General features: G+C 38.9%; 1 protein-coding gene across 5 annotated transcripts in view; it reads right to left on the bottom strand.

Moving 5' to 3' along the window:
* The window catches only part of ICA1 (islet cell autoantigen 1), a 71,328-nt gene extending 55,853 nt beyond the window's left edge, over positions 1–15,475 (bottom strand). For 2 of the 5 annotated variants that reach the window (XM_061469277.1, XM_061469279.1), the window contains exons 1-2: positions 15,302–15,434; positions 2,476–2,513 (exon numbers count right to left, since the gene is read on the bottom strand). In XM_061469277.1, coding sequence (XP_061325261.1) covers positions 2,476–2,492 — 17 coding nt within the window. In that variant the 5' untranslated portion in view covers positions 2,493–2,513; positions 15,302–15,434. Of the gene's footprint in view, positions 1–2,475; positions 2,514–15,301 lie in introns of all 5 variants that reach the window. The other 3 variants (XM_061469280.1, XM_061469281.1, XM_061469278.1) reach the window with 3 other exon arrangements.
* Between the last annotated feature and the right edge of the window lie 8,832 nt (positions 15,476–24,307).

Below are 24,307 nucleotides of genomic sequence, written 5' to 3'. Positions count from 1 at the left end.
CATAAAAAGGACATGGAACTGTTGGAACAAGTCCAGAGTAGGGCCACGAGGATGATCAGGGGACTGGAGCACCTCCCGTTATGAAGATAGGCTGAGAAAGTTGGGGCTGTTCATCCTGGAGAAGAGAAGGCTGCATGGAGACCTCATAGCAGCCTTCCAGTATCTGAAGGGGGCCTATAGGGATGCTGGGGAGGGACTCTTCATTAGGGGCTGTAGTGATAGGACAAGGGGTAATGGGTTAAAACTTAAACAGGGGAAGTTTAGATTGGATATAAGGAGGAAGTTCTTTACTGTAAGGGTGGTGAGGCACTGGAATGGGTTGCCCAGGGAAGTTGTGAATGCTCCATCCCTGGTGGTGCTCAAGGCCAGGTTGGACAGAGCCTTGGGTGACATGGTTTAGTGTGAGGTGTCCCTACCTATGGCAGGGGAGGTGGAACTAGATGACCTTGAGGTCTTTTCCAACCCTAACTATTCTATGATTCTAAGATGACTTAATCAAAAATACAGCTTTACCATTAAATCTCTTTCAGGAAGTGTTATTCTGTTATTAACTTCCGCAAAAGTACATGCCTTTTCCCCTATATGCATATATAAAAAGCTGCAGTAATTTTTCAGTTCTTCAGAAGTAAACGGTTGCTAAAACTTGCTATATTAAACATTCCAGGAAAAAAAAAGAGGTTGAGTTTATTTTTAGAAAAGATACCCTTCGCCTGTGGAATGACAAACTGTAGTTCACTACCGAGATACTGCCCACTAACTGTTCACAACACATAGACAGCTCACGGACACTACCCCAATAGGTCTTCAGACCGAACATGCACATTGGTTCTATATATGTACTGAGACACACAGGTATGTGTGTGTGTGTGTATATATATATATATATATATATATATATATATATATACACACACATATACATGTGTATGTGTGTGTGTGTATTGCTTGCTGTGAATACTGTGGCCATTCTGAAACAAACCATTGGTACACATGTTCCCCAAAAGGGTAACGAATCTTCTCTATATAGTTACTAGTGACAATTTAAACTGGAAAGGAAATTTGTCTCACAGGAATTTGTTACTTCCTTTAGTTATTTTTTAATCAGTTTTAGGACACAGTGGCTTAATAACAAAAGATGTGGTAAGAAATGAAACTGGAAGTGAGTAAGGACAAAATTCAAAACACACTTATATGCAACAATTCTTTGCTTCTTCCCCAAACTTTGAAAGCAAAGATATTTACCTATTTAATTCTACCCAAACATTAGTTTCAAAAGTTTTATTTATTAATTTCATTAAAATTAAAGGATATTTTGGTGCTACAGAACAAAATAAACAACACATGCAAACCATACCATATTTCATGTGAAATTCTACACAGACAAACCCTTAACTGCTCTGACAACAGACAGCCTATCAAGTCAGGTGAAGCCTATATTGACCTGACATATACTGTAACTTAATAAAATCTACAACCTCTACAAGAAGATCCTCCTGGATTATATGAGAATAGAATGTGAGAGTTTAATAAAAATAGCATTACTTTAATAATAATAATAATAATAAAAAATAAAAATCAAACTGCTCACAAGCTAGTGTAAGGACCTCAGCTGCCGGGCTAGCTGTGTGCTTTAACTTTTGCTACAGCTGTACAGATAACCGATAGTTCAGTGGTCAACCGAAGAAAACAGTGTAATTCATCTGATGTCAAACAGCCTCAATATCTACCTCACTTGGGGTCACTAGAAATTCTGGCGGCATAGTGCAAGGAGTAAAAATGAGTTATTAAAATGACATCCCCCCCAAATTAACGATGCTGGCATTAATAAATTCCTGAATTGGAGAGTGATAAACCAATTGAAGGAATAAGAGGAATATAATTGTAACATGGTTTGGGTTGGAACAGATTTTAAATATCATCTAGTTCCAATCCACAGTAACCTTTTACAAACATACACAAATTAAGCTTCTAATTTCATTTGGAGAATTTAATGGCTCCTTCTTATACTTAAGACTGTAAAAGATTTATAATCCCATTACTGAAGTATTTGACAGCAATTTTTACTGGTAGATACTTGTCAATACTTTTTAAAATGGATTTTGTGTCAAGCAATCATGGATGTATTTAGGTTTTGTTGAACAATCAGAACATGAAACTAAAAGAAGGATGTATTTTATTGTGAAGTTGACAACCATGGATAAACCTCTTGAAATATGACAGTTCATATAGTTCTTTCTATTAAACAGGAAATCTGTAATGTGTTATTTTTCTATCTACTCAATTCACTTGTTTTTCCATTCTTTGGCAGTCTTTCATCTTTTATTTTTATTCTTTTTAAACAGAATGTCTACCAATGACTTCACATAAATACTAAGTGCCAGAATATTGCATGAGATAAACTCAGGCTGTGACAAATCAGCGTGTCAAACACCATTAGCTCTTTAGAGTAAGAAAAAAAATGACCAAGGTACTTACTACTTATGACCTTCCATGTTCCTTGTTTTCTTCAGACACTTAAATAAAATAAGAAATTACCAATTAATACAAACATCTTTAAAATGTAATGTTCAAGTTAGGCACTAGAAGGTCCTTACCTTTTTATGTAGAAAATGACAGTGTTGTAGCATTGTGTTTCCCATGTTACAACAGAAAACTTTTCAATCTGTAGCCTTCTTCACGTAACACAGAATTCTCACTTAAATCCATGACAAACACATTTAAGTGGTGTCATGGGTGTTGCCAATTATTATGTTAGCAAATTTTCCAATTTACCTGGCATAAATTCAGTGATTTTTTTGATGAGGCAAGGCATCTTTCTCAGTCAAGTTTTTTTCCCAATGTTTTAGCCACAAAAAAAAAGTTCAGCTACTTTTTTCACCCATGTCCCACTGATCTATGTTTTGAAAACACTAGCTATACCACATCTTGAGGCAAGGATGCAAAATTTAACCACCAGGTGTTTTTTCAATGAGGGACACCACAGTTCCTGAAGACACTTGTATGCATTTGGACTTCAGATTTTAGAAGTTAATATCTCCAAGCTTGGATACTCAAGTCTCCCACTACGAGCTGACTAGATGGCACGCACATCACTTCCCAACAGTAACTGTACACACTCCTTCCAGGCCAAATTTGTAAGTGAAGCCAGACATTCCTTATAAACAATGAGCAACTGGCTTTTCCTCTGCTGCTTTCAGAGAGAACTCTATTCTCCAGCATACAGCCAGCACGGAAATGGAAGCACTGCAGCATGATCATAGCTGATACCAAAAAGAAGCTGGTCAGATGGTGCTGCTGAGAAATGGCCTTTGATAAGACAAGGCACAGTATGAACACACCAACATGCTGAACTAAGATGTGAAGCTGATTGAGAAAGTAGGAATGGAAAAAGTAGCTACGAAGGTAACAGTGCTGAAACGGAGCTTGGGCACTCATCTGGATGAGAGGGAAAAGGGTCTGCAACAGGGAAGCGTGACACTGGAAGCATCTAGCATGGTGCTGCTTGCAGACAGCGTGGTTAGCAATGGAGTGGCAAAGGGTCTGGAACAGATTGCACGAACAGAAACAAAGGAACGTGAACCACCAGAGGGCTTCCTGCAACTGAGCACATGCACTTCCACTTGGAGGCAAATGGAGGCGAAGATTTCTGATTCTAATCTCTCTGCTGTCGGCACCTGTGAAACTTCCTGGCAAAGTTCCACGAGATTCTGCACGATTATATCAGAGCAGAAAATCTTCCTGAACTGGGATTTGTGAAGTGCTCCTAAGAACTGCCAGAGAAACCACGAGAAAACTGGTAACTGCCTTCAGAGCAGAACTTAAAGGCCAAGAGCTACACAACAAAAGAGGAAGAAAGAACTGTTTCAGTTTGTCGTTTGCATTATAGCACCACTGAGTCAGGCAATACACAGAATGGACAGCATCAGTCATGGCTTTGCTGTATAGTTTCTAAAGCCATAAGGCACAGGCAACATTAACTCTGTTTTTCTACCACCATTCTGCTTGACTTCACTGGTTTAATACTGGTCCTCCTTAAGTCAACTGTGGGTGAGTGCAAGTGAGATAAGAAGACAGGATTTAGCTTGTATACACAGCCATGACTCAGTCAGCAGCACGCTTGGTTTGACAGGAAGCAAGGAACAGCCTAGATGGAAAAACACACACATTATGTGAAACAAAGTGTAAATGACCATCACGGGGAACAGGCCTAAGGCACTAACCTCACACATTGTATGTGTCCACCTGTCTCTCCTGGAAGCCAATGTCCCTAAAAAAAAGTTTGACCTTATATTTTGATGCTGGGATCTTCTTAGTTATATTCCACTGAGTTCTATATAACACCCCTATGCCTTTAATACAATATTTGTAGAGATTTTTTTTTTTTACTTCAAAATGAGGACTGTATGAGAGCTATTAGGCCAGTGTTTTCATGGTATGAAAATAAGGGTATGCAATCCTTCCTGCTGTGAGGCATTATGGCATTTGGGGTGTTTGAGGCTACATGACCTGCTGGCATAGTGCTGTATGGCTGATTACGGTGGAAGGAAACAAAAGTGGAGCCTTACCTACACTACCTGTTGGGAATGGCTCCTGGCATGTGGTATCCCCCAAAACATGCCAGGAGAGAGAAGGGCCCTATAAAGTTCTAGGTGATACAGATAAAAACTATGCCAGGAAGACTGCAGCAATTAAACAGCGGGAACAAGCAGCAGCTCAGTCCCTGCGTCCATTTTATTTCCAAAACAGAGGTAGATTTTGGTCTTAAATGAGAATTCAGTTTGTACAAAGACAGCTTAGTAAGCACTAGAATTGGGAAAACAGAACTGTGATTGCTCAAAAACGAACCAGATGACTTTTGATAAGGTTTGCAGTGTTCACCTATGATTCCCATTGATGTTCCTGGATCCCACCATTCCAGCTGAGTTTCACCTTTCAATGTGATTAACACGCTGGAAAACCTAGATATGCACTACTGTTATGCCATTCTTTAGCTGTTAATTTAGACCATAAATATGCATTTGCTTTAGGTCCCACTGATCTCAATGGTAACCCTAACAATTTCCATTCACACAGACCTTATTTCAAGTTAGATAAACTTGTATATTTGCAGCACTGTAAACCAATTCATAATGCATGTTTCAGCATCACACTTAAGCCCTGCTGAAATGGAAACAGTATATATTAACGTAGACATTAAAATCAGGAATGAAATTAGAGAAACATAATAAAGGAGCTGTATGTAGCTGATATGCTACCACAAGAATTCTCGTGGTTGTAGAAAAGTTCTGCTGCAAATGTATCAACTTTTAGCTTGTCATGTTAGGATTTTATTTTTAAGAAACATCCACGCTTACTAGATAGGTCATATCCTTAACTGGATTTTCAGGAGGAGCTCAGAACTGTGGGATCTTTGAGGTCAACTTCCTCAAAGCACATGCACAGCCCATTTGTATGGGCAGAAAGTTGAGCACCTGTGGCAGAAGGCCAGAATAGATTAATTTTAATGAACTTGAATGCAAAACTCATGTGTGTAGAAGATGGAGGTAGAGACAAGTTATGCAGGAGAATGCAAAAGTATGCATGGGTGGAGTTAGGAAAGCCAAAGCCATGCTGGGGCTGAAACTAGCAAGGAACACAAAGGTCAACAGCAGTGATTCTGTGAAAATTTGTATAATGTAAATCAAGATGAGACTGGAGAGCAGCAAATTTGCTGCTGCCACTGGTTTAACACAGACTTTCCACAAGAACAGTGTAAATGGGCAGAGGAATAACACTGCATCAACTGTGTGTGCGTGCGTCTGCATGTGAAGCTACACACACACAAGATAAAAAAAAGTGCAGATGTTTTCTTCTTAAGAATTACCTACAATATTTTCACCTGTTGGTCATACTGTTTATCTTCATTCATAGCTGAAACTTAACAAACAGTTTTCATTCTTCAGATTTTGCTACATGTGCAATGTGAATTGTCCCTGCACTCATTTAACGGGGCCATAATTCTCTAACTTCATATGTTGTTACTGTCTATTCCAAGCCCAGGAAGCAAAGAGAGTTAAGATACTGGTTCAATGTAACAAATGAGATTATTATTAAAAGTATCTGGGATAGCTGAAAGCAGTGAGATCTTTTTTTAAAGAAATCCCAAAGTCTAAGTCTAGCCACAAAAAGTGAGAGACGCTAATAAAAGGGGACTGGAAATAGCCCATGGAAGTATCTAGGAATTAAAAGGAACATTTCATAACAAAGAATCCTTATGTTTGTGAAATGGTGGCCATGAGGTTGCAGAGAACAAAGAATGAGCACATGACCTTTGACTACTTTAGGTTTTGAACTCTATCATGCTTTCAAAGATAAAGACATAAATGTCCCAAACAGAAGTAACAAGAGGGTTGCTCTTTGCCAAAGCTGACTACAATGGAAGCATATGACACTAAGTACAGTCCAACAATACCTTCCCCCAAAACTGCAGTCAAAAGTAACCTATACTGTCATAGAGCTTTATATATAAAACAAGCTTAATTTGCCAGAAGGAGGTGACATAAGAGACTTTTTTATCTTCCCAGTGTATTAAAACAAACAAAAAAAAAAACAAACCCACAAAACCCCAAAAAAGTTATGATAAATAATAATACACTGACACCAATTAAAAATAAAATAAAAATAGCATTCACCACCCCATCAGAAGCATTTTTATCAGAAAGTTCCCATTATCTTTGATGATGAAGAATTACACAACATTACACAACACTTGTGATCTCCATGACAGACCACCTTTATCTTGGTAAACAAAAGGCAGGGATACTTTAGATAGGGGAGGAAAGCAAACATAGGTGCTCTATAGTGCTGCTTTCCCTAGCATGCTGTTAATAGCTGACTGTTCACAAATCCACATTTACTGCTGCACAGTGCTGCATCTGAGGCATCCTGAAGAAGTCCACACAGGGCTTCAGTGATTTTGCAAGTACTTCCCAGGGTTTTTTGAGGCAGGCAGATACTATCTCAGTTTCAGCATTAAATCTGAGCTGGCCCTATTCATAACAAGTCTGCCCAGAACTCAAGGGATCACAGTGATGCATCCATCCCACACAGAACCAGCTGGGTTCACAACCCCTGCTGAAACCTTGAAAATCCCCAACAGGCCCTCTGAGGAGCTACCAGGAAGCCATCATGTCCCACAAACATCCCTGTTTGCAGACTGACTCCAGAGAGGACCAGCACAGCCCATCAGCCTGGACACTGTGAAGTACAGACCAACTGTTTCTAGATTCAGCCTGGCTTCAGAAGCCATACAGCTGCATCCAGGCAGTGCTAACACAATGGGCTGGAACCACGATGGTCCTGCAAACAACCAACTATGGCAGCTCTGCATCTGTGGCAGAGCTTATCTGGGTTGTAAGGCTATTTACTCACAATTTCCACCAGAAGACAAAATAGCTGGAATGAACACAGAACAAATTTCTGGCATAGTGCATCACCTTATGTCCCTATTAAGATATTTTATTAGCCATGATGCTGGAATGAAACTTGATGGAGGATGCTGTCATTAGCAAGTAGCATTTCTGTTTCTATGGAAAATCCTCTGACTCTTTATAGTCTCCAAGACCATTTGAGTACACCATCTACATTCTGCTGTGCCAACACAAAAATGCTTTCATTGTGTTTTGAGTGATTTAAACTCCAGCATACCCTAGGCTTACCTTCCAGCTCATGTTCTGTACAACATTTGTACATGCTTGCTTCTCGCTTCTCTTTTTTAGCTTCATTATATTATACTTTTGCATCGTAAGTTGTCAAGTTTCCCAAATCTGAACAACTTTATACAAATGGTATCTGAAGATTATTTATAACATGGTATGAACGCCTTCTCTCCAGCAGCTAAACTGAATATACAGAACTGCATATTCTCAATCTCATGCAGATACTTTTTCTTTTCCAATAAGTGTAAATGTAAGAAGTATCATCTAGTGAGGTGAAATTCATATCTTAAGATCTGAAGCTCAGATCCTAATTCAAATACCTCTCCTTGACTGAGCATTGGTTACACTGCTCTTCTGTGCTCTTACCTTAGCTAACAGATCTTACAGACGAAAGCAGGAAGCAGAGACAGCAAACAGGAATCAATTCAACTGTGAAGACTGTATCTGAAAAGTGTTGATCTAATCACAACTTCTCAGAACCAAGAGATGAACTGAAATATTTGCAAAAATGTTATAAATGCTGATCTACAGATCAAGTTTAACAACCCAAGATGACCTAGATAGTTATGTAGGGAGGCAGTATTGAACAACATGTTCTTTTGAGATGTATCCAGAAACAAGACAAGGGAACAGAACGAGAGGCAGAGCCCAATTCAGCAACTTCTATGTGAAAGTAATGTGAAATACAGTCTACACTTTAACTGGTAGCACTGCACTCCCAGTTGACTGTCCTTTCAAAGCAGCTAATATGTTCTCTGGTTCTTCAAACCCCACACTCTCTGCACCCTAAACCCCTGCAACTTATAACTTCAAATATGGCACAATCATGTATTGCAGCTGTTTTACTTAATATAACAGTTTTATTAAAATGACTGATCTTCCAAGAAACAATGAATGCAGTAATAGTACAGTGGTACCAAGTACAAAAAATAAGAAGAATTTTAAGCAGTTCTATCTGTAGAAGTTAAAAGTGATAGCTTAATTTATGTAAAATACTCTGAAGGGAAGAAAATGTGCTTAGGTGAGGGAATCAATGCCATCTGTGCCTTCAATAGCTATTGACTGACAACCTATCTCCCCCACTCTGCTCACGGGAAGCTGTGATCAAACTGAATCTAGTAAATGGCCCTCCAGAACAAGAAGCAGTCTCACTGCAAGATGACGATTAGGCAGGGCAGAGTTATATTTTCTCTGGTCTGTCTACAAACACACAGACTAGGATCTTCAAATTGTGTTCTACTTTGCTTTTCCCAAACAAAAGTGAATAGAGCAGCCTATTGATCTGAATTATGCATATTGAGAAAGCAGAAAGAGCAAAGTCTGGGCCTATATAGGCGTTCAACATCAAGATTGTATATAGATTTACAAGTATTCCTACTATTAATCACATGAACAGCAACTACTGTAATTCAGCTAAAATTTAAGTTATATCAGTAAGCTAATGTTTATCAGTAAGAAAAATGATGAGATTTAATTTTTCCTCTAAAGCTCTTGAGGTTCATCCTTGATGTTCTAATCCCAACACTGAGCTTTAAATCCAGGATTTTCATTTAGTTAGCCTCCTCACTGATGCAATTCAATTTTTTATTAATTCCAAAAGTTTGCAGAATTAGTCAGCAAGTGCTGTGCAGAACTTCCTTCTACTTTTGGTCTGTTTCTTTGTCTCAAACAAATTCACAGCTTTGCTACTTATCCTCAGAAGCATATATGTTACAGATTATCCACAACTACTCAGAAGAAGAAATACCACAATCTTATAAAAGGGGTTGTATCAACAGAATCACTCTTTCAACCTATTTCAGGAGCTGACATCTAGAAATAGCTTCACATGTTCTTAAAACCAGCATAGAGCAAAACAGCATCTGTTATACAGAGAGGAACCCCTGCTATATTCATACACCTGGTAGGTGCTGAGGAGGAAACAAATTATGCTGTTTGACCCCCAATTATCTACTGTGATGCCTAAATTTCCATATAAGTCTCTCAATAATAAGCCCCTGTACAGATAGTGAATAGAACCTCCAAAGAGCAAGTCTGAGCCCCTAAACCACAGCCTCAACACTGAGCACACAGAAATTACAGTTTCTGCATGAAGCACCTGAACTGGATGGCTAAATGATGCAGTAAGAGCACTTCTCTACTCCTCTTAGAACTGGGATTTCAAGGTGGTCTGTTGAATTACTGGGGAAAAAAGATTCAGCAGCACACTCAGTAACACATTGTGCTTGGGACACAGACACATCTGTAAGCTCACTGGAACCAATTTTTTCTTTCACTGCAAGCACTTCTGGAACTAATATTTCTATATACAATTTATTCCATTTCCATCTCCCCTCTATCAAGGTTTAAGAGATATCCCAGAAAAAAATAATTTGTTCCATTCCACTTACTCATTTGTCTTGATCATTCAAAGGATAAAAGAAAAATAATTAAAACCTAAATTCAACATGCAGAAAAACCCCAACCATGTACTCAAAAACATCAGAAGTGTCAGAGAAATTGGACTTTGTTTTCCAAGGAGGTAATTTGAGCCAATCTAACACTCCTTTTCCCTTCTTTTTCAAGCTAGTAAATTGTGTTAACAAACCACAGTAATACAAGCAGGTATCTTAAATGACTATGGCTGTGTGATTAAAGACTTGAACCATTAGAAACCATGAACAAGGTATGAAAAAATCTGGATGTTTTGGATCTTCTTTTGTCATTTTACAGTGCTACCCGGAAACCTGTCTGCAAACAGTGTATCCAACAAAATCACTACTACTGCTACTGACATTAAGTATACAATGAACCGTCTTTCACTGAATTTTACACTGACCCCTCATACTCTCTTTGCAGGGCAGATGACGAAGAGCTACTGCAGAGAGTACTGTTAAGTTACTTCATTCCAAAAACAATTATCATTCTTCTAATGTTTCAGAATACACAATTAACACAGGAAATAGTTCTGCTTAATTTCCTGGTGTAGTCTAAACAGAGAATGATATCCAGGGCCCCGTTTCTTATGCTGTCATTTAGTCTTTTATTTCTATTCCCAGCTCTGATACGTACAAGTTAATAGAAGACAGTAGCAGATAAACAGAGAAAATTTGTATATTGGAAATTTATTGCTCACTTATACCTAGAACTTAATCTGAAATGCACTAATTTTCAGCACTCAAGTGGTTAGAGGTAAGTTTTAACCAACACACACACACACAAAAATCAGGCACAATGTCACCATTTTTTTTAAAAAACTGGTTTTGCTTCCACAAAGTGCAAAGACCAAGTCAGCCATTAACATTCCTCTCTAAAAACCAATTTTGTGCCTATTCAGTGCTCTATGTCTGTCATATTATTCCAAAAACTATTAAGTCAAACTTACAGCCATAAGTCATCTCCTTCCTAGAGCATAACATGTATTGGAATAACACTTGAAGCTGGGTTGGTTTGTTTGTTTGATTTTAGAAAAGTTGAATAACAAATTCCTAAACCCAGCGGTTTATCACAAAACCTCTGATAAGAATGGCACATGCAGTCACTACACAGTACATGTATTCTCAGAACAAAATATTTCAAAGAAATGCTGGTAGGCTCATAGTTAGAAGATTGATGAGCAAACAATAGCCTTTTCTAGGTAAGTTAATTTGCATGTGCTTCATCATTTACATAAAGACACAGATATTGAATTATACATAAAATTATTTTTAAATTCCTTTTTCAGGTTATACTGATTTTTCAGCTGATTATTGTGAAATAATATACAAACAGCACACAGTATCAGTTTTTGCCCTCACATAGCATCTTTTACTTGACACCTAGTATTCCTCTCATGTTTGTGAAGAACACTAAGTGCATGTCCTTTGGAAAGAACCAGGTAAGTATCGTAGAGTACTGTGTGACTTTTATTGAACAATAAGTCGTTGAGTGGCAGGTCCAACCTCACTCTACAAATGAGCAATGCTGGGGATATATGCAATCCAGCATTTAATCTCATTCTATATGCAGACTTGTTTCATATCTCTGAAATGACTACCAAATTGTTTTGTAACACACATTTGTTCTCTTAGTTTAAAAAACAGTATTTTTAAACTTAGTAGCTGAAAACTACTAAAGAAAATGCCATATGGAACACCTGCTGTGCATAAGTTATAAAAGACAATATGAAAATGGGCTTTGTGACACATTCTACCTGTAATCTGTCTAGAGTCTTAACCTTAGGAATCCTTCCATTTGTAGAACCTGTGAGAAAAGCAGTGGATGTATGAAAAAGAATCATGAAATTCTTTTCACATGTATGAACAAATACGGTTTTAGAAGTTCAAACTAATGTCTCTCTTATTTAGACACCCTATCTGCTGACACAGTCAACACTCAAGTTTTTGCCTCCCTCCTCCCTTTTTATCCATGCAGTAGCTGGGAAGCAATGCCATTATACCCTGAGGGGGACAATGCAGGGGGAAGGAAGAGAGGAAAAGAATTTTCACTAGATTCCCTCGGGAGATCATTTTATATCCATAGATAAGAGATCAGATTAATAAAACAGTTTTAGCATACCCAGCAACAACAATATAGGGTGATGTTCTTTCACCGCCCTTTGAGTAAACACCGCGATCAATGCAGACTGTATATTCTTGATAGCTGCATAGGCCACTCAACTGTTGCATTACTGTTGTCAGATCCTGGCACACCAGCTGACTGTCTCTAGAGCAGCAGTGATCCCTATAAAGCGATGCAAGATGGACCACAGTACTGTTTCAGTGGCCCAGAACAGACAGATCCCAAGGCTGACATAAACAATTGTGTAACTGGTCAAAATGCCCCTGGGTTTGCCATGGTTAATTATAGCCACAGGAAAAAACTACTCTCATGCTATTACTACTAGCAACTCCTAAAAGGTCATCTGTTTCTATTGTTCTTGATTGCCTGGTTCTTTACTTAACATTCTTCACTCTCCAGGCTTTTGTATTTTTAATGCTTCTGCATCACGTGGCATAATTTTGTATTTAGAGTGATTTTATGCTTGAGAAGCGCAAAAAAAATCAAGAATCAACTCCTTCAGAGCAACACTGTTGGAGAAGATTTTTCAAAAAGTCTTAAAAGAGACTTTGAGGACATTTCTCGACTTCTAGTTTAGCTGAGACGTTAGCACATTTTTTTCTGCCAACTCATACCAACAGCTTTCAACACTAGTTGAAGAGTGAAAAGAGCTGTTATTATTCATTTCTTCCAGAAAAAGGTTACTTGGGAATTCATCAGACAATTTAGCAGCCCTGTAGAGAGCATAGATTACAGAGAACTGGCAAGATGGGTGGGTTTGAAACTCTGCTAAGGGGGAGAAGACCCTGTGGTAGGGTTCAACAGAAATTCTACTTCGCCTCCACACCCCAATAATATAATCAGGGCAGGAGAGGAGGGGAGAGAGAAAAAGGGAATGAAAAACGGTAAAAGAAATATTTCCCTTCATTCAGTCATAACTGGTCTTCTTGAACCTGCAAATGTTCAGTAACCTGCATTTTGAATCTCAGTTCCCATAAACACAATGGAAGAAATTGACATACAAAAGGCACTTAATTCTTTCACAGTTAAGAAGAAGGCAAATTCTATTCTAGAAGAATACCAACATCTAACTCTTTTTGAGTAGAGGGTTTGAACTTTCTGGAGATAACAATGCTTCACCTATGAAGCTGTGACAGTAAAAACAACTTTATAAACTCAGACCAAGGTTTGGCAGCATTTAAGTGCCACATCATCTTCCAGTAGAGCTTGGCGTGGGAAAAATGTGACTGGTTTTACCAGTTATGGCAGTTTACTACTCAAAGGATGATCTCTGTGGCTTCATGCTAAATTCCTTCTTTAGTGCTATTAACATACATCTTAAATTATTAAGTTACTCAGTGTAAACCAATAGGCTACCTTATTCAAACAGCAGTATAAAAAGAAAATAAAATGTCTAAATGAGGTGCTCCTGGACTTCATGCTAAGTACCACTAAGAACTGCAACTCCTAGACCAGTGCCAGGTAGATAGCACTGTCAAGTGGCACTTCCACTCACTCCTCAGGAAGCCTGGATAGACAAAGGGGGAAAAGAATGGATTGCCAGAAAAAACAGATGAAAGACCACAACCAAATGCAGACAGCACTGAAGACTCCAAAACCCAGCACTCCATTTTTCTCTGCCCAACAATTCTGAAAAGTGATCAAACACAGTTCAGTTTTTCCCTTGCAACAACAGCCTTGCTAGAGCAAAACATGAAACCAGTTTATTTCCAAGAAGTCTGCTCTGGAACAAGAGCCATAGCTGCTTTCTGACCCAAATTAAATAACATCCATCCAGAAACAGAAAGGAAGAAGATAACAGAAAGAAACATGGGGAAACAAGCAAATAAAACAAAATAAACACAAAAAAATGCAAAAAAAAAAAAAACACAAAGAAAAAACCCAAACAAACAAATAAACAAACATAAAACCAACAAACAGGTGCTTCCTGGAAATAAAAGGTCACCTTGGTTTAAAGCAAGGCTTGCAGGCAGGGACAAAATATTACAAACAACAAAACAAAAGAACAACTTAATGCCAAGCTTCCAAAATACCTATACAATGTAACTTCAGGGTGGAAGGTTAAAGGATGTACCCTCAAGATTACCCGATTCAGTTTCACATTTACACATTTGAACTAAAGTAAACCTAAATTACTATTTTTAGAGGGTCCATGCAGGACCTTGAAGCTATCAGTACTAAGTAAAACAGCATGGAACAAGAGACTTATTTACATTTGGTGCTGAGCATACACACAGTGATACCGATAATTAGGAGAACACAGTGCCCTTCATCCTTTTCTGTTACTAAAAACCGACCTGATGCGCCAAGTAATTTTTGGTATTTCTTCTTCTAAACGACTACAGGAAGTAAACAACATTCATGTACCAGGTAGACTAATGCAGAACAAATCCAATTACTAAAATCAACCATTTCAACAAATATAACCTTTAAACGTGAAGTTTGGGGGTTTTTAACACCCATTCCCATCAGCTCCTAACGCCTCGATGCCTGCGTTGGTTAAGTGACACGACATTATCACAGGCACCCTGCCGCTCCTCTCATTGGCCGGCTCGAAGCCCTCAGGTACACACGAGGGCCGCGCCCTGGCGAACGGCCCCTGCGGGAGCCGGACAACCTGCGCCTCAGGCCGGAGCCGAGCCGGAAACCGCTGAGGAGAAACGGCCGTTTTCCTCTCCAACCTCCCCGCTTCCAGCGGGCATGGCGCCAAAGAGGATGTACGGGAGGCAGAAACGGATAAATGCAATAATCATGGCGAGATAACCGCACGGCGGGAGGGGGGACGCAAGGCAAAAAAGAGGGGCAGATGCCATCTTGTGCCTCGGAAATTTCAGCCCTGGACATGTCCAGCTCCGGCTACACCCACCGCCGAGCCCTGACGGGCACCAGCGCCTCAGGCCCGACCGCCTCACGGCCTCCGGCCCCCCAAGAGACGGGCGTACAGTCCGCGGAGGAGGCGGCGCCCACCACGGCTGTCCGACACCGGCCGCAGCAGGTGGTGGCGGAGCCCGTTTTCCCCGCCAGGATGCGGTACGGAGTCCAGCGATCCCCCTTCCCGCACTCACCTTGCCCGTTGCGAACGGGAGGGTAGGGCCGAGCTGGAGGCACCTCCACCACCCCTCCAGGTGTTCCGGCGCCGCCGGCGTCACAGCGCCTAACGGAGCCGCCTCTGCCAGCCCCGCAGCGGGGCGGAGCTGCTGCTGCTGCTGCCGCCGCCGCCCGCGCAGCCCCCGAGGCGGGAGGGCGGCGGCTGCTGGGTCCCTGGCGCCCGGTGCCGTCGGCTTCCTGGCGTTAGTGTCGGCCAGGCCCTGCTTCCTCGTCCTTCCCCGGACTCTCCGTGAGGGAGGCCTGGGGGAAAGGCAGCAGGAAAATCACCCGGTTTGGAGCCCTTCCGAGGCTCCTCACTGCCTCTGCCAAAACCCTTCTTCTGCTGGGGACCGCAGGTGTTCCATGAGGAGCATCGAGGAAGAATTAAAATGTTTTGGCTGCTGTAAATAGGCAGTTGTCGTCAAGGTAGTGGAAACGAAGAAAAAGGCCCTTTGACGTAGCAAGCAGGTAGCAGTGTCAAAGGGGATTAGAGGAGCATTGGCTTTGAGCTCCGGTTGGAAACAGATCATTAGCGATTTTCTGAGAGCTGTTTTGAGTAAAGTGCTTCAGGTGGATTTCGAGCTGATCAGAGCTTGAAATGAGGAAAAGCTCACAGATAGCATTTGAAAACGATCTTTTGGATAGGTGAGAGGTAAAAGGAGAAATGGGAGCGCAATGAGGGTGGAAAATTATCCCACTTAAATGGGAAAGTGTTAACTTCATTGCATGTGAAGAGAGCAGCAGTTCAAGCAGGAGTGGAGGAGATAGAGTTGAGTTGGTAGACTCAAGGCAAGGGTTGAAGAGGAGTGGACAGAGGATACTGTAGAAAATAAAGAGGGAAGAAAAGAATGGATGTGGCATCATTTGCTGAACCTTACAGAGGTCTAAACCGTGTCAGTATCTCAGTGTTTCTGTGAGGTATAGCTGAACCACTTCACTGGAAATCACATCTAGGTGTGAAAATGCAAAATATTTACAGCAACAAGGAATTTACTGCAAGACAGTAGCTCTGAAAAAGACTTGGAATCCTACCTAATGTGTTTGTAGCTAAGCATACACTCCCAGAGCACTGCAGAAGTCAAAAGGGATAATTTAATTAATATAACCTGAGGAATTTCAGGTAAGATTTGGGAAGTTCTATGATTTCGCTGTATGATCCTGGTATGGCCACTAACAGCAAGTTGTTCCAGAGGGTGGTCTGTGTAGTACTAAAGCCCAGAGGAAGTGCTGACAAAACTGGAATGGGTTTATGGCAATGAACACCAGATTGTTTTCCAGAACTACAGGAACCCTAATGGTCTTTGTGTTTAAACACAGTAACAGTGAGCAAATATTTTCATGAAGGACAAATCTTTTAACGGGGTCCTCGGTCTTGCAAGAAAAAGGCATATAACATACTTCAGCAGTTGGAAGTTTGGCACAGGAAACCAAATGTTGGGTATCTTACTTGCCTTTAGATGTTATACTGTAGACACTGTGTTGGTCACCTAGAGCTCTTTTTAGAGCAAATAGAGAAAAAAGTGCCTTTTAGTGTGTAGTTTATCTGATACAAGTTTCTGATGAGATTAATTCTCTGGACATGAGTTCCTTTAACTATGAAAGAATAACAGGCTCAGGTGTAAATGCCAGCATTAGAGGTATTGCCCCATTAGTCAAACGAACTCTAGGTATTACTAGTTTTGAGAGTGAAAGTGTTGATGGAGTTACTTCTTACCTTTCCAGAGGGCAGTGACAAAAGGTTTTTTTTTTGCGGTGGCTGAGGGTCTGAGATCCCTTCAGCCAGGTCTGGTGTTGGTTTTGGGTAGTCTTTCCTTCATAAGTGAAGCCAAAGAATTCATTGTGTCTTTTAATTTATATGTGAAAATCTCCTAGAGGAGGGTGAAAAAATAAAATCTCACAGCATACAAAGGAAGTACTTTAACCAATACAGGAACAGAACCAAGGTGCAAAGGGAGATTATTTGGTAAACATTCTTAGCTGCACGAGGGTAAGGTAGAAGGGTAAATAGGCTTGAATAAACCTTGATTCTGAAAAAGATACTTTTGTAATAATGGAACTATTTTTATGCCAACAGTTAATGTGTATGTGTGAATATACCTAGAATCGGGGACTTAGGTTGCAGTTTACACAAGGCCAACATTTTGCAAGTTAAAGGCAACATATAGCATTGTCCAGCTTAATGTCTTAAAGCATTAGCTGAGATCACTATATAAGCTCAAAAAATTAGTTTTAAACCTCTATTCCTCACTAAAGTGCTGGCATTTCTTAATATTTTATTATATTACGTATAGTTTATCACCAGACATGAATGTTATAAATATAAGCAAGTGCCATCTGGTTGTTCTAGCACTTCTCTTATCTCCCATGGAGATATTTTTAGTGCAGCAGAAATACAGAAATGTAACGAAAGGAAACAGTTATTGCAACTGATGCATGAAATAAGGTGCACTTACTACGTTTCACAAGCTTAATTTTTTGGCAAAGCTGACTGAACGCATGAAATACCCCGAGTCATGGTGCTACATTCATTCTGTTACTGACATTTTTTTCCAATTTGGACATCAAAGTACTGTGGTTGCTTAAGTCTACTAAGCAGTTGATCCATTGACCTTAAAAAAAAGTCCATTTTCTCTGTTTTATAGAAATCCACATCCTCTTGCAAACTGAGATTGTTAAGATGACATCGTCAGAATTGCTGTAAGATTCAATTAAATATAAAGTACAGCCCTCTGAAGTGTAACTATTAACCACACCACAGTTGGAAATGTCACATTTTATGGAAGAGTGCTGACTTTCCAAGCCCCTAGTCATACCAACCTAGGACTTTGGAAAGAGTGAGCTAGCAATAAACATTAGCCCTCTTCTTGTCAGATCTTTCTCACTTCTGAGCCTTGTGTTACACTTTGCACCATCTACGTTTAAGTTGTAGAAGGACAAATAAAGATTGGAATCACATGTTGACTCAGTGAGACTCACTATTCCCTTATGTTTACTGTATCATATTGCTGCTGTAGTATACTATGGAATATCGTCCTTTTGTTGCTTAATTGTATTCTGTGCTGTCTGTGTAATACAATATTAACAAATGTGGGGCATTCCAAACCTAGGTTATTATATTTCTTTAAGTGGTAAGACAGAAATTCAGATATGAAAATAGACAACCGTCAGGACCAGGAGACAGTCAACTGGAAATTCAAGTATTTTGGAAGCCCAGTGGTAGTGAGCTGTTAGTTGAAGCAATAGGAACAATAGTTTTCCCTTTTGTACATTATTTTCCTAAGGTTTACATGTGCTGTAATTTTGTTTCCCGTTTTGAATTATCTGTGAATTAGTTACTTTGTAAGTTTGCATAGTATCAGATATCCCAGAAACAACATTGAAGGTTTCTCAGGTTCCCTAGACTGTAACATTATTATTAACAACTAATAGTTAAACTTTCACACATGAAGATGATTTCTCCTCTGTTTCTCCTCAACATAAGGAAATACAAACATGTAATGCTGTGTTTTATGGACACAGTTGCTGCATGTTTAAGTTTCTGCTCAAAATTTGGAAACTGGGGAGAAAAATGATGCTCCCCTGAAGCTTCCTTCAGTCCCTTATATGAATATTTTTGGTCTTTTGTGTCCTTTCTGATCTGCTGTTTTTCTTGCCACGCTGCTCTGAATGTCTGGAGCACCACTTTTTGCAGTTTTTAAATGGCCTTCAATCTTTAATGTGTTTTCAGTTTTCTCAGAAAAATTATCTAGTTTAATGGTGTTTAATTCTTCATTTTGTGTTCTGCTGTTTTGTATTTGTTCCTATAATTCAACGTTATAAGGCATGTGGTTTGTATTGTTTGTGTGACAGACCTGTAGATGAAAAGCCAGTGGAAAGTAGAGCATATTCTTTTGGGCATTAACATTATCAACTGAAGGAGCCAATCTGTACAGATTGAAAGAGACTCTATAGTATATTCCTATGAATAGATTAGTAAGAGGCTAATGTAGATCAATTCTAGTCATCAGCTGAAGAAATAATGTAAGGACTGCCTGGCCACTTGTGTCTGTGATAAGCATGATTCCTGCTTAGTGATCTGTTGAAAACCTTTAGCCTATTAGCAGCTTCAGAGATTTAATTAATGATTTGCTTCTGCTTTCATGAGTGGGCAAATACATACTAGGATAGTGAAGCTGCTAAAATAACAGCCACGTTTAGAATTAGAAGGCTCCATACTGGAGTGGTGCAGCATCTCTGATCATCAAGGTAGGACCAAAATTTTGCCAAATAGGGGTCTGCCTGTAATAGTGGCTTTCATGTTGTCTAGTCACCATTACTTTCCTATACTTCTGTGGACTTAAAATGAAACAATTGTGAGTCCAAGAACTTGCCTGCATTTTTCTGTGCAGGATTGGTTTTAGTACTAGATATTGTCCAAACTCCTAACTTTAAATGTTGCTGCCCAACTAAAGATTAATAAACTCTTTCTGGGAATTCATGATGAGTGGGCTCTGCAATACTTGTCTTTCCTCTTGTCTTTGTTGTTATTGTACTTTCTTCCACTATCGTACACTATTTCTCTCCCTTATTCTCATTATCAAACTCCTTGTAAACAGCACACAACATACTCTTTCCTATCAAGTATTTTTCATTTGAATGACAGGGCGGGAACATGTGGGTTGACCATCTCTTTTTCATACCTGACATTTTGAATCCAAAGAGTTAGTTAATCAGTTGTTTAGATGGAGTTGTTATTTGTGGAAATTCATCAGAGAATTTCAAGGCATTCAAGAATTAGGTTTATTCTTAATTAAGACAAGTTGACAGTAGAAAAATGAGAACTAATTTCCATCTGAGAACAATAATAATAATAAAATAAATCTTTTTAAGTATTTACTTGCAAACATTATCTTGAACACACACACACACACACTCACACACACACACACACTCACACACAACCTGCAGTCATCCAGTTGTATTCTGAAATGCAGATATACTTAAATTGAGGTTATCTTAATCTACTGTGGACTTGGGTAAGCAATCCAGGCCCTGCAGTGTGCTATGAATTATTTTTTTTATTATATCCTGCAACAGCATTATCAAATAATTCTATCATAAAGCCAAATCCTGTAGTTTTAGCCACTATACATATCTTGCAAATAATAATTTCTTTCCCAAAGAGGCTTAGAATCTGAAAGAAAATGCAGAATGGGAGAGAGACATCAAGGATCATGGTCTCCACTCATAAGTGAGAAACTGAGAAACAAACCGATACAATAGTTTGTCATGAAAAGCCTATGGCAGAGCTGGACAAGGGTTCTTACATTGATTTACCAGTGCCTTTAATCATCCCATTTTTCTTCCATGTTTTTGGAGGCTAGGAATTCAGAAGATATGCTTACCTTTTCCACAAGGTTGGGGATGAGAAGGGTGCTGGGTACTAACAGAAACTATGTTTAATAAATAACACTTGGCAGGAGGATATATCAAAAAAAAAAAAAGGGTTCTTCATTGAACAGATTTGTATGGTGGCAATATGAATTGGATGACACATTTTCAATTAAATACAGTTCTTTAGAAGTAAATACAGGCTGAAGCTCCTGGATGTTACTGTATTCTCTTTGATGTGTTCATGAGAGTTGTTCCATCTGAAAAATAAAACCTTGAAACAATTATATTATTAAAATATTCTTGCTCATTAGGAATATGAGTCACCTAATTTTTAAAGATCTCCTGGAGGTGTTTCATATGTTAGGAGGATGAAAGTCTATAAAAAAAAAAATCTAACAGTCATTATGCTGTGAACTGTAGGTACTGCTTGTTCTCAGAACTGGAGAATAATCCTACTATGTCAAAAAATAAACCTTGCAGCACATTAACTATTGCAAGCAACTAGATTGCTTGATTTACATTCAACTTCTCATTTATTGTATAAACACTACTATATTAAATTGTATACTTGCTGAATACTCTGAAGGTATGATCTTTAGTAGCAATTTCCTACCAAGTAATACCATGGCTTGGTATCTCAGGTTCCTGTTGAGCACCATTAACAATACAAACTGCACATAAATCAAAAGATCTGATCTCTTCCAAAGCATGTTTATGTTCACTTTTGGGAAGCATTCTGTTAATTACTTGAAAAGAAATTAAAATGCAGTAATTGTGCTTGATAAACCTTTGTAACATGTGCCAAAAAAATCTTGGTGATGAAATGGAAGTAAACACAAGCATCATGTTTTAAGTAATCTCTGAGATTTTGACAGGTTGAATCAGATCCTCCAGTGCTGTATAATCTCTTTGCCCTCCAAGGCAATCTGATCTGGCTGTCCCAAGATAACCATGTTTATATAGAAGATATTTTTCAGTTCCTTATATCATAAGGACTTTATGATATTTTTACAGTCTAATAGAAAAAAATGGCATTGCTTGAAATTGAGTAACAGAGCATTGGTGAAGTTTCAACTTCTATTATCCTGAGATTTATCTTTACCAATCTTTTTTTTGTTTTGTTTCGTTTCCCCAACAGGAGTCATGGAGGCTTCTATTCAGAAAATACTGCTTAGTCCAACTTCAGTACATATTTGTGTTTGAAAAACAAACCACTTAACCTTCTGAAGTCTAAGGTAGATTTTTTTTAAGTGATGGGAAATATCAATTATTATTGAAAATTCTATTTTCCAACCATTTTTGTACTACGCTTTTGAAAAGCAATTCACCTCACCATAGGAATATTATTGAGCTGAACCAAGAAAAAAAGGTTGAAGTGTTCTTTTAAATAGAGAAAGTATTTGTTAGTCAAAATACTGCTGCATCTCTCATTCAGCAATGATTTTTTTTTTCCCTCCTCTTTTGGGAACAGCATGGATCATTTGTCCAAGGAGACAAGATGTACTCTCTCAGAGGTTCAATTTTTTTCTGATTGTGCTGTTCCTTTTTTCCATCACATATACGTATAGTCTGCATAACTAAAGATAAGTAGATTTCTTGCATAATGCCCATGAGATTATCTTCAGTGTGATTCTGTGAGAGGTGTTTTGTTATCCTCAGAATGTTTAACAAAGGTGAAAATGTTGTGGGCAATTAAACCATTTTGCTCACCATGTTGATGTGCTGTAGCTCAGCTCATTCCTGCTGAAGAGAGATCAACATTTACTTGGAATATACATTTTAAAAAATCTTGAGATTCATCTTCTCTCCAAATCAGGGTTTGAAAAAGGTTCTTAAACTCCACAGATACTAGTAAGAAGACTTAAAATATCCATGTGATTTTGGAGAAATCATATTGTGAAGGCACAGTCAATTGATTATTTGTCATTTTGAGTTATCGAAAACATGCATCATCTTAATTCTTTTAAAGATAAAGCCTGTAAAATTTGCTGCTTTCTCATGATCAGCTTAGTGTTTTGTATGACAACAGTTTACTGTGCTAAGCTGCTGCAGTGAAAGATCTGTCAGCTTTTCCATTATCACGTCCTTTTTGGAGAGGATCCCAATTCATTCATTTTAAGTCCCATCAGGATAAAACTTGGGTTATAATACATATTATTGGTAGTTTTAAATTCACAGCTCTATTTCAAATCTGTTGCCTCTACAGCAAAGAATTCATTAGACTGAATTATGGAAAATAAAATATTCAGGGCTAGACTGTTCCTTTCAGCCTTGATCCATGAATGACATGCAATCTGTGCAGCTTGAAGACGTTGTGCCTTTGAGGCAGTTTCCTGTGGTGAATTATGGTCTTGCTTCCTGCTGGTCTACACCACTAGCTCATTTTAACTTCCCCTGCAAAAGGTGGTTCCTATCCAACATAGAGGAGAGAAAGCTCTATCTGTTATCCTTCCCAATGAATCTAATCAGTAAAAAATGTAGTATTTGCTATTTCTGCGTACTAGCATATAAGATCTAAGTAACTGGCTCATTTGTACAAAGGCAAACCTTTTACCTATCCAGCTGCTCTCATAGAGGAACACAATCCCAATATTGTCTTTTCTTTTTGAAAATGCAATTAAAAAATTTTTAGCTAGCAATATATTTTTTATATTTGACAGTATATGTTATAGGGATGAACAAGTAATAACACAGGGCAAAATTTCACTGAATGGATTCATTGTGGCTAAGTAAAAAATTAGAGTTTGAGCCCCTTAAAAAGTTTTAAAACTGCAGGTCCAATCCAAAGTCTCAATGAGTTCAGTGGCTGCTGGTTCAAGCTGCTGTAGTCCTTCTATTTATGTATTTTAGAATCTCCAGCCCAGTGAACTCAGTTCAGTCCCTTAGCAATGTTTTTCCTGAATTCTTTAAAACGGAAATGCATGCAATCTTAGCAACCAAACCAAACCTTAATACTAATTCAGAATAAACCAAGATCCATTTATGATGCCTATAACCTCATCTCTCAGGTTAACATTTCTCTTTTGAACCAGGAAAACCAACGCAGAACCAAATATTTGAGTAATGTGAAAGACATCGAGCTATTTAATCATACCAAACACACACTACAAAATATGGCAAATTAAAAAAAAAAAAACCAACCTCAAAAAAACCCCCAGTTTTAAACGTCCTCCTTTCCTAGTGGCTTTATAGCTACCTTTATATACCTTTTTTGAGAGCTACAGAAGTATGTGTGCCATCATAAGTATTTTTATTGGTATTTGTTGGAAGATCTGCTTGCAGGTCTCCCAAGTACCTGTTACTTGAGGCAGAATTATGGGGAGGGGAATACTAGCCATTGTAGAGAAAGGCTGGGTTAAGGGGACTACTTGGGCATGCTGAACATACACAAGTTCGTTTGACAGGATGGGATGCTGGCTGGTGTCATGGAGAGGGTGCTATCTATCATCCTGGAGAGGCTGTGGTGGCTGGGAGAGATTTCTGATGGCTGGAAAAAAGCAAACGTCACATCTGTGTTTAAGAAGAGCCATAAAGGTGATCAGGGAGGTGCAGCCTGCTCAACCTCTCTCTAGGATGATTGTGGAGCAAATCCTTCTGGAGGCCATGTCCAG

The sequence above is a fragment of the Pezoporus flaviventris genome, unplaced genomic scaffold (genome assembly GCF_033815535.1).
Source record: "Pezoporus flaviventris isolate CSIRO_AGI_PZ_B2104156 unplaced genomic scaffold, CSIRO_AGI_Pfla_v1 ptg000055l, whole genome shotgun sequence".
NCBI lineage: Eukaryota > Metazoa > Chordata > Aves > Psittaciformes > Psittacidae > Pezoporus > Pezoporus flaviventris.
Note: the sequence above shows the minus strand (reverse complement) of the source record. Positions and strands in the feature narration are given on the sequence as shown.